The sequence below is a fragment of the Ostrea edulis genome, chromosome 7 (genome assembly GCF_947568905.1).
Source record: "Ostrea edulis chromosome 7, xbOstEdul1.1, whole genome shotgun sequence".
NCBI classification, from domain to species: domain Eukaryota; kingdom Metazoa; phylum Mollusca; class Bivalvia; order Ostreida; family Ostreidae; genus Ostrea; species Ostrea edulis.
Window position 1 is genome coordinate 26,993,689 of NC_079170.1, and position 10,757 is coordinate 27,004,445.

The 10,757-nt window shown below is 34.7% G+C and overlaps 2 protein-coding genes across 2 annotated transcripts; both read right to left on the bottom strand.

Moving 5' to 3' along the window:
- Positions 1–1,350: 1,350 nt before the first annotated feature.
- LOC125656872 (uncharacterized) lies at positions 1,351–3,235 on the bottom strand. The gene is made up of 2 exons (XM_048887495.2): positions 2,906–3,235; positions 1,351–1,935 (listed from the first exon to the last, which is right to left on the bottom strand). Exons 1-2 carry the CDS (start codon positions 3,078–3,080, stop codon positions 1,532–1,534), a joined length of 579 nt encoding a protein of 192 aa, XP_048743452.2. The 5' UTR covers positions 3,081–3,235; the 3' UTR covers positions 1,351–1,531.
- Positions 3,236–6,949: 3,714 nt separating this feature from the next.
- On the bottom strand, positions 6,950–9,735 carry LOC125653440 (hibernation-associated plasma protein HP-27-like). The gene is made up of 2 exons (XM_048882885.2): positions 9,485–9,735; positions 6,950–8,232 (listed from the first exon to the last, which is right to left on the bottom strand). Exons 1-2 carry the CDS (start codon positions 9,660–9,662, stop codon positions 7,829–7,831), a joined length of 582 nt encoding a protein of 193 aa, XP_048738842.1. The 5' UTR covers positions 9,663–9,735; the 3' UTR covers positions 6,950–7,828.
- Between the last annotated feature and the right edge of the window lie 1,022 nt (positions 9,736–10,757).

Here is a 10,757-nt window from a genome sequence, read left to right on the forward strand (position 1 = left end):
TCTCGCCGAGAAGAGGAGTGGCACGAACAAACCGTCGTACATCAAGGCAACAGTGATCTGGTCTCGCCGAAAACGGGAGTGGCCAATGTCCCTACCTCGATCTGTCGTCTAAGGTTACTGGATCTTTGATCACTTAAAATTTTTATTGGATGATGGATATCTTTATAGAGCAAAATGATATCCTTAATGCATACATACGTCTATATTAATGATTTTTTAAGGTATTTTCGCCTCAAATGTTTTCAAAATATAATATATATATTGCTTTCCAAAGTTTCATTTAAAGTGAAAATAACGAGCAGTGATCAATCTCAGATATGTGTTGAATGTATGTATATTTACATACAAATTACTTAATTCGGTAATTCAAAACGTTGATCATGAAAAGATGAATATTACGAACAGTAATCAATCTCATAAATCCTATATAGAATACACTAAATTTAGAGAAGGGCAAACACGAACCCCTGTAAACAGAGGAGGTAAGATCAGGTGCCAAGGAGGAATAGGCATCCTGTTGACCGGTCATACCTACTGTTGATCAGGTAAACCGTTAAAAATTGAGAACACGTCAGACAGATTGTATTCATGTTTGCAAATAAGATTATTATATCTAACATTGATTTTGCAAAATGCTGGTATCGTTTTATGATTTGAATGGATTTGATTGACTTTGAATGCAATATATAGTAAATAGTGTAAAACTTATACGGTACCAATTTTGATTCAGCAGATGCGCATTTCGACAAATAATGTCTCTTCGGTGATGCTCACGCCGAAATTTTGGAAATCAAAAATAACAATAAACTTGTAAGAACTAAACGGAAAAACAGAGTGCCAGAGACTGGAGTCAAATTCGTCTAAGGATCAGAGTTATGCCTTATATTATGTGCCAGGCAAATACAAATTGGAGTATTTGAACCGTTTTAAAAATAAGAAAAGTTAAATATAAATGTTGTTTTGAAGTTGATAAAATATAATTCAGTTACGGTTCCGTATTCACTAGTAATTTACGGTTCCGTATTCACTAGTAAGTTACGGTTCCGTATTCACTAGTAAGTTACGGTTCCGTAATCACTAGTAAGTTAACCACCTGGTTGTGGTTGATTGTAAGTTGTTTCACTCATATTGAGACGCCATCGGCTGTAGGAATTTAGACCTTTGCTTAGCGCTCAAGGCCATAGCAGTGAGGGTTCTTTAATGTGCCAACGCCTGCCGCGATAGCGACCTCTGTTTTTAAGGTCATTTCTGAAAAAATCTGCTGTTCTCACTTCTAAATGCCGAACGTTTGGTAAAGGAACAATCACTACCTATCTTTACCTCTTAGGTTTGACTCAACTAAAAAAACAACACTTTGAAAATGTTTATCATATACCAGTTGATATATAAATATGTAAATAACAATATTGTGCTTGTACCATATGCCGTGCAGATTACTCAATGCAGATCAAGGTGTCTAACTATTCATATGCATATCAACCAAGTCAAATAGAGATGAAAACGTTTTTTGTCAAAATATCATAATTGATGATTACAATTCCTTTATTAGAAAGCCAGAAAACACATTATACACACTACGGTCATGTATTGTTCTTGTAACGTCATTGTTGCTCCGAATCCATATTCTGTCATCTTTTTTTAATAATAGTTGTAAGGTCTGACTAGATTGGGGATACGTTCTGTTGGCAGAATACACCACGGATAATCTGATGCCATTCTTCACGACCTCTAAATGAACAGGGTTAGTGTAATAACTCATCAAAGTACAGGAGATGCTGTAGAGACCATTGTAGGGAGCGGTAAAAACACCAGTTGTTGGTTGATAGGCTCCTCCCCAATTTGTCATCACGTGATCATACTTCACCACAGCATAAGCGCTCACTGTTGTGTCTTTGGACAGAAGGGCTGTAAAGGCTACAGTCCGTCCACTCTCTACTGTAAAATAAATTATATCTAATTATATATAAGTACGTTGTAACTGTTGGGGATTCGGAGCTGAATTAACATTGGTTTCTGAATAGTGACAATTTCCAATGTTACCCTTGACTTTCTGCAGCATTGTATAATACAGTTAATACTGTTCAAATATCATAATACCTTACTCCCCTAAAAAGATTAAGAACTGCATATATTTTATTGGCTTTTTCAATTCATATCCTAAGCTTGTTACTTTTTAATTAATCAAAAGCTTTTTGCTTTGCCTGTTTTCAAAATGCATATATCAAACTTCACTTCACTTTACATACCAGAGTAGTTTTATATATTCTCATAAGGACTGAGTTCTATATATGTACATACTACTAGTTGTTTTATATTTCTCATATGGGCTGAGTTCTATATTCACATAGCAGGGTAGTTTTATAAATTCTCATACGGATGGCGTTCTATATTCACATACCAGGGTAGTTTTATAAACTCTCATTAAGACCGAGTTCTATATTTACACACCAGGTTAGTTTTATAAATTCGCATTTATTGTAACCGGAGTAGTTCTTATCTATTCCACTAACATTGCATGCATCATCACGAGGTTGAAATCTTTTTAGTTTCATATCTATTGTACTTACATTCAATCGATTGTTTGTACTCACATTCAATCGATTTTTTGTACTCACATTCAATCGATTGTTTGTACTCACATTCAATCGATTGTTTGTACTCACATTCAATCGATTGTTTGTACTCACATTCAATCGATTTTTTGTACTCACATTCAATCGATTGTTTGTACTCACATTCAATCGATTGTTTGTACTCACATTCAATAGATTGTTTTTACTCACATTCATTCTCAGGACGTTGTCTCAGTTGTTCAGGGATATTGTATTCGCATACATTCCCATGCCTTAGTCTAATACCATCTATTCTGTCTGACGTCAGAACAGGTGATATTTTTTGTACTCACCATGTTCACGTCGTAGTCTGATCAGCTCGCTCTCCAGCCTCACTATCCTTTCTTCCGTGTTGTGGCATTCTTCTTGGGAATGATACAGTGACTGGGTATCGGATTGAAGAATACAAATGAATGTAATAGCAGTAAAAAATAAAATCCGGGTTCGAGAGGACGTATTTATCAGCATGCTTTATCTCTCCCCGTGGTGATTCTTATGGCATCAAATACTGCTAGACTGGAAGGCGCATTTCAATGAGTCGAAACGAACTATTTATACTTGTCTTATAAGTGTTTGTGTTACAAAAGTCAAGAGAGATGTTTGTTGTTGTTAAACAATGGATCACTTCACCTTTCATTACACAGGGCACACAATCATCTCCAGTGTTTATCTAATCGTGTAAGAACACTGTACAGCAGCACATCACATAAAAGATACAAGAGATAAGATCTAATTGACAAGGAATACAAGATCTCCCTTTTTATTTAAAGGGAATTTTTTTTATAAAGGTTTATCAACTACTCTTTTTAAAAGTTCAAGTAATCACTTTTTTGAGTTGCATTGTCCATTGTACAAAGTGTAGCATTATGTAATTTCAAACGTTTTATACAATGGATCTTTATATACTCCTACAGCCATTCAGTACATGCACTTGTAAATTTCGGAAGTAGCTGTAAATTGTACAAAGAATAATTATTAAAGGACACATCTCATGTTTCTGAACTTTTTAATTTTTTCAGCAAAATTAATTCATTTCATGCCTTAAACTACTTTACATATGTTTTAAATGAAACAGTTTGCGTAGTTTTCGAGTTTGAAAGCGATGAAATTCAAATCTTGCGATATGCATATTTTCTTCGATATTTTACGCGCCATTATCTGTGACGTCATATGCGACCTCGAGCGAGAAGATTTGTAAACAGTTGTTAGCCATTTCATAAACAGAGTAGATTTAATTGACAAAAAAAAAAAAAAAAAAAAAAAAATCACATTAACGGCTTGTAAATAACACTGCATTAGGGTGTTTTGTACCGTTTAAGGGTGTACTTGCTGTCAGTAGAGAGGATTTGGACTGTGCTTGTTTTCAATTTTCGAAGGAAGGTATGAGGGACAAGACGTAAATATTTTTTTTCGGCACGACGACTTTGCCATAAAAAACCAGTAGAATTTGTTCCCGTACTTTTTCAAACAAGCACTTGGACAAAGACGTAGATAAACTGCGAGAAAATGGTTCTATCAAGCTATGCACTGTTACATATAGGGCTACGGCATATGCTTTCCGTTCTGCTCTCAAATTCAATACACACTCGCACCAACTGACCTTCACATTGTAACAACATATAGGCAGAACTTGTGATAGTTTTAAAAAAGAAATTTAAAGATAAAAGGTAATTGAACTTTCAATTATAAATTATAAAATATGATATTTTCCAACTTTGAATTGAATTATAATTAATGCTTTCATTACGCGTACGTAACAACATCACGCCGCGCTCCCACTTCCTAAGTAACAACATGTAGATTAAAAAAATAATGATTGATTCGACGAACAAATAGTCTGATTTGATTGATTGTATATTGTTTAACGTCTCTCTCAAGAATTTTTCATTCATATGAAGACGTCATTTTTGCCACTGAGGTGTTGCAAAATTTAAACTTATTCCCGGCGCTTACTGCCGTATAATAGGGAGGAATCTTTAACCTGCCACACCTGCACTGACACAGGGCCTCGTTGTTTGTGGACCGCCCCATATAGTTGCCTCTTACGACAAGCAAAAGGTACTGAGGGCCTATTCTAACTCGGATCCCCACGATTAAATAGTCTGATAATCGAATCGACATCTGAAGGAAAATGAGTATTAGCAATAAATAGAATGTCGTTGATATATCTCAATGTCGAGATGAGAGCCACAGCAAGAGATTTTGTCTTCTCATTTAGAAGCTTTTGATTAAATTCTGTCTCATAACAATACAGAAACAGTTCAGTTAATGATATATTCCAATGCCCATGTAAATTCCAACGGACTATTGGAAGACCTGATCACCAAACATTTCATAGATAATGTCAATGGGAAACTCCAGCACCCTTTCAATATTAACTTCAGAGTATTTAAACGTAAAATCAGAGTGTTGTGTACCAAAGTTATTTTGTGAAGGACTGACCAGAACATATAAATGTTTCCGTGTTTCATTTTTGTAAAAAAAATAAATAATAATAAAACATTGCAAATGAAATAATTGCATTGATGGAATTTGTGATCTAATGTTTAAGACATGTTAATTAGTTATTTGGGGTATTTGTGTGTTAACAGACAACTCCTTCGCAGACAAACGGTTATTGTCCAATGAACTCTATATTTGTAGCGATTGCACCATTATTACGTCACTTATAGTAAGCAATCTACATTTGTAAACAACCGTTGCAACCGTCAAAAGTAGAACTCGAGGAAGATCACTTCTGCTTCACTAGGGGAAGCCCCGTTTGTATTGGCTATGTAAAAACATATTTGGCATATTCAACTGTGGTTTTCATACCACCATCTTGATCACCACATATCAAATATGGAACTAAATTGGTAGCTAGGGACTCAACGGTGTCTATTCATTCTCGAACACTGTACAGCATCACATCACATGAAAGGCACAAGAGCAGATAAAGCTCATATTGAGAAGGGTTAAAATATATCTACCTTTATTCACAGGAACAACTTTATTTGAAGATTTATCGACGACTTCACAAAAAATCGAAGTAAAGCCTTGCACGTTTCGGATATAAATTCTTGGAAATCTCAATCACCAAGTGAACACAGAAGATACATGTGAACCCCTATATATTTTTGAAGAAAAATCTTAACTACATCAGTTAACATTTTTCTCGATAAGTGTTAAGACTTTGTAAAAGTTAAGCAATTTTCGTTTGTATGAAAATTACTATTTTTGTACAAAGTTTATATAAAGTGAGAGAATGTTACTTTTTTCAATTCATTAATTTTGTATTATTTTTCTATTATTAAGAACATTTATTATTGATATTTAATTGTTCTCATTGCAACAATGGTAAATCTGATGAATACCAAGTGAAAAGAGATCAAATGCAACGGTATATGTACCTGGCTCATACAAAAGAACAATGTTTGGAGGACAATTTTCTGAGGAAAGTCACACTCGCCTTTCATTGTTATACCAAGTTTCTTTATTTATTTTCTGTCGTACATATATATAAATTTTTCATGTTTTCATTTTGAACCTATAATTTATTATCTACAATGTTGAAATTAACCTTCAAAGTTGGCCTAAACAGCAGTTTCTCCACTACATGTATAAGCACAGATTTCGACATGCATTTTAGCATTGAAGTAATTTAAGGCAGAGATGCCCCTAAGAAATTTTTTTTTTTTTTAATTTTGATAGATTGCAATTCTAAGAATGTTTCAAATAGTATTTTAGAGGTACCCCTGCCTTAGGGTCCAAATGCACAAAAACTCCACAAAACATTATGGGAATTGTCTTTGAAAACAAGGTTCATATTCACACGGGTATTACTTGTGCTTCTTATAGTTCAATCAGCTGCGCTGCTGGTAGTATATGCTGTAATTATTTTTGCCATGGTTAGAATCCGTCTCACGTCACCATTGTATCATTATTTCATATTTCATAACGTATATCATTCACATTATTACTCAACGTAGTTTTTATAGGAAAATTAACCGAACCGTTTATAACATTTATATCTTTTCAACGTAATATACACATATCCTCATTATATACTGGTAGTCTATTAATCACCCATATGAAACGAAATCCAGAAATTGTAAATTCCAGCTTCATGTTTAATGTTTCCGGGAATCGGTCTGTTTCTTTAATATGTACACTGTAACACCTACTGCAAAAAGACACCTCACATTTGAAGGTCGTATCCGAATTAAAGACCCGTAACTTTCATATTTAATGGCGACTGTCTGGCGATGGATCAGTCACTACCTGTTTTAACGAAGTGCACGTAGTACTGTATATGCCTTTACCTCTTCGAATTTTTATTCTTATAATTCAAATACATGTATCAATGCATCAATGACATGTTTATTGTTGCCAGAAATAAATAAATGTCTTGTAAAATAAATGTACATCAATTAGGGAGATAGCCCGAAAGTAATTATGACCGCAAATATACCATTACAAAAATATGAACTATCACTGTTCGTTATCTTCACCTTTCATATATATGCGAGGACAATATATGCATCGTGTTGGTGCATGGTTGTGAGAGACCTGTTAAAATTTTACGTCTATATCTGCATACTAAAGGCATTGAAAAACAATCAATTACATTTAATCAGCCTTAGGTGACAATCTAGAAGAATTGTGAGTTTGCTTTTTGTTAAGATTTAAACCAGATTCGGAATAATAGTTTTTTTCTTTTGTTACCCTGAATTAATCATTTTTTGATTTTTACCGACACATACCCCATTGATAAATATACAAGTTCTACAATACGTAACACTGCCACATAAACGCAATATATGCATTGTCTATGCTTGTTTTAAGTGCTAGGGTATCGTTTAAGGTTGTTCCGTGTCAGTGTGATTTCTATCTTGAACTAGAGCGACAACTTTTATTCTTACTTACACCCACCAATCTTATAAGCGGAAGGGTAGTTTGTACCGTTGCTATGCCTGAACGTAGAAGACAACCCTTGAGTTCACTGTTGCCACCCGCATTCAGCTATAGTCTTCCGCAGAAACAATTTTAAAAACAGTTTTACATATATCACTAATTATCCTCATTTTGATTTAATGTCAATCATCAGGTGCGCATTTTGGGCCCAGGTACCTCTTGTGATTTGTTTTCGAGCATGATGAGATAAAACCAGCTGTAGGAATCAATACATAAATCGATGAAGTTTGTCTTTCACGAAGTTCTACACTGCTTAAATAGATTTATAGTTTGGCAATTAGAAAACCAGAAAAGACATTATAAGATGCGTGGTCATTGAGCTCTGCTTCTCGATTATATGTATTCTCGATCCAGATTTTGTCCCCCGTGTTTAACAACAGCTGTAGAGTCTGGCCAGAATGTGGAAATGTATCACCTGCAGAATACAACTGGGACATCTTTTCGCCATTCTTCACGATTTTCACATTCGCATAGTCACTTATTCGACTCATCAAGCTACAGGAAATGCTGTAAAGCCCATGATAGGGGGCGGTGAAAACACCAGTTGACCGTTGATAGGCCCCGCCCCAATTTGTCAACACGTGATCATATTTAACAACAGCATTGCTGCTCACCGTTGTGTCTTTGGACAATAGAGCTGTAAACGCAACCATGGACCTATGTTGACCTAAAATGAGATGCAAATTATCATACTGTGGTATAGCTTCCCTTCAATACATCCCATACTAATGCTGTTCCACTGACGTAATAGGTATTATCATATACATATTTGATTGATTGATTTATTTCATTGGCAACCAAATAGTTGAAAGTACCTGTACATGGTAAACTCAGAATACACTAATCAAAGTTAAAACAGACAAATACATAAAAACATGCATAAACATAAAACATAGATTTATACGGGCAATGGTGTTTTCAAAGGAAATTTATCATTAACAATTTGGTTATATCTTGCAAAATGAGCTCGTTTAATTATTTCCAAGTCGTTGTATTTCTGTAGCTCATTCATAAGAACTAAAACCAGTATAAGAACGACATAAGAACTCGGAAACTTGAGTTGAGGATTATGCTATATAATACTTGAGATATGTATATCTTAATACATAATTTGACAAAGATTTGAAAGCGAGGAAACAGATAATTACGATCATCGACATATTAGAAGATTCACTCGCTGCAAAAGAAGGCTGATCTAACTAGATTTGATATAATTTTCTTTTTGGTCTCAAGATCAGTTATCACAATATCAATCTGCTAGAATGTGAAAATATGTAAAAGAAATGATTTGTATGCAAGGTGAAGATAACGAACAGTGATCAATCTCATAACTCCTACAAGCAATACAAAATAGATAGTTGGGCAAACACGGACCCTGGACACACCAGAGGTGGGATCAGGTGTCTAGGAGGAGTAAGAATCCCCTGTTGACCTGTCACTTGTATAATAGATGAATTAATTTTGGGGTCGTACGTCCCTGGGGGAATTTTAGAATTAATCGTTATATTTGTTTCTCGATATTTTTTTTTGCAACAACATTAAATGCAGCTTATCACACAGAGTACAGTTTTTTAAAGATCCATCTGCGGCTTATAGTGCAAACATTTGAGAATTTTATCAAAGGTACGATAAATCATATTGATTCGTCCCACGGACTGTGATATTAAATGTGCTTAAACTGAAGCGTGATTTTCACGAATTTCGTCTTTTGAAAGGGGAATGATTTTTATTACCAAATGTGGAATTAGAGCCAATTTTGTTTACAGTTGTAACAATAAGCCTTACAAAGAACGACAAACTATTTCCATGTATGAGCTCCTTTACACCAAGATTCTGTACTCATGTTGATATACTCATGTTGATATGCTTATGTTGATTCTCATGCTATAGACTGAGCAGGTGATGTCTATCATACTCACCTTTATTCTCATACCGAATTATGTTTGGTCCGTTTTCCAGTTTCACTATCCTTTCCTCCAAATCGTAGTAATCTCCTTCGGAGTAATATATCAACTGGGTTTTACAGTGAGGAATGCATAAAACTATGATAACAATGAACAACATGAGTAGCGTTTGAGAAGAAATATTTTCCACCATGTTTTATCCTCATCAGTAGTGAAAAATAATACTATGGCATCAGAGACTGCTTTACTGTCAAACACTTGACCTTAAGTTTATAATACGCTGTGCATTTCTGTTTTATACGTACGTGTGTTGAATAAAGGATCCCTTTATCATGATGTGTATGTATGTATCTCAGGGTTATTTTTAATCATGTGTGAACACTGCACCATCACATTACACGAAAAAAATAGCAGAGCACAAAAGGAAACTACTGAAAAAAAAGATAAGAATATATATCTGTTTAGGTAGAGTGAGTAGAATGTTTTTACTGTACTGATACTCGCGAAATCGTACCGCTGTTCGTGATTTTGTCTGCGTGTTTTTGTCTTCTGCTGCAATCAGGTATAAATATGACAGATAAAGCAAAAACAGGTGAAGGTGCAGAAGGAGGTGGTTATTTAGGTTCTGAGGATGCCATGATCAAGAAGTTGCTTGCAAATGGTAAGTATGACATACTGCCTAAGATAAGCAGACCTGCTGGTGTGCAGGGACAAAACCCAAGATATTTTCTGTTGGAAGGGGTAGAGCTAAACTGTCAGATACTTTCAGTATGAATCAGACAAATCATGATGATCAGATGGTAGGACTTAGCATCAAAGGTCATTCTCAAATTATTTCATCAGAAGTAATTCCCAGGATTTCACCATTCTCAGGAGATGAACCACCTCAGAAAGGAGATGTAAGTTATTCAGAATGGAGATTTGAAATCAGATGTTTACAGAGTGATCCAGAGGTAAGTTTCAGTCATCTATTACAAGCAATACGTAGATCCCTAAGAGGCACAGTAAGGAAGATATTAATAACCTTAGGTGAAAAAGCAACTACTGGTGAAATTTTAGACAAGCTTGATGCTTTGTTCTCAGATATTTCAACCAATGGTATGATTATGCAGGAGTTTTTCAATTCTTTTCAATTACCAAATGAAAATGTTAAATCCTTTGGCTGTAGAATTGAGTCTCTTTTGCAAACAGCTATTGACAATAATCATTTGCATAAAGAAGCCAAGAATGATCTTTTGCGTCACAAATTTTGGACTTCATTACATTGTGAAAAACTCAAAGCTCAAAC

What these genes read in the sequence shown, in the direction of transcription:
- LOC125653440 (XM_048882885.2), bottom strand. Translation starts at nt 9,662, where the DNA reads ATGGTGGAAAATATTTCTTCTCAAACGCTACTCATGTTGTTCATTGTT. An exon ending in AATTCGGTATGAGAATAAAG is followed by an intron (nt 8,233 to 9,484) that starts GTGAGTATGATA and finishes ATCTCATTTTAG; the next exon opens with GTCAACATAGGTCCATGGTT.
- LOC125656872 (XM_048887495.2), bottom strand. Translation starts at nt 3,080, where the DNA reads ATGCTGATAAATACGTCCTCTCGAACCCGGATTTTATTTTTTACTGCT. An exon ending in CAGACTACGACGTGAACATG is followed by an intron (nt 1,936 to 2,905) that starts GTGAGTACAAAA and finishes TTTATTTTACAG; the next exon opens with TAGAGAGTGGACGGACTGTA.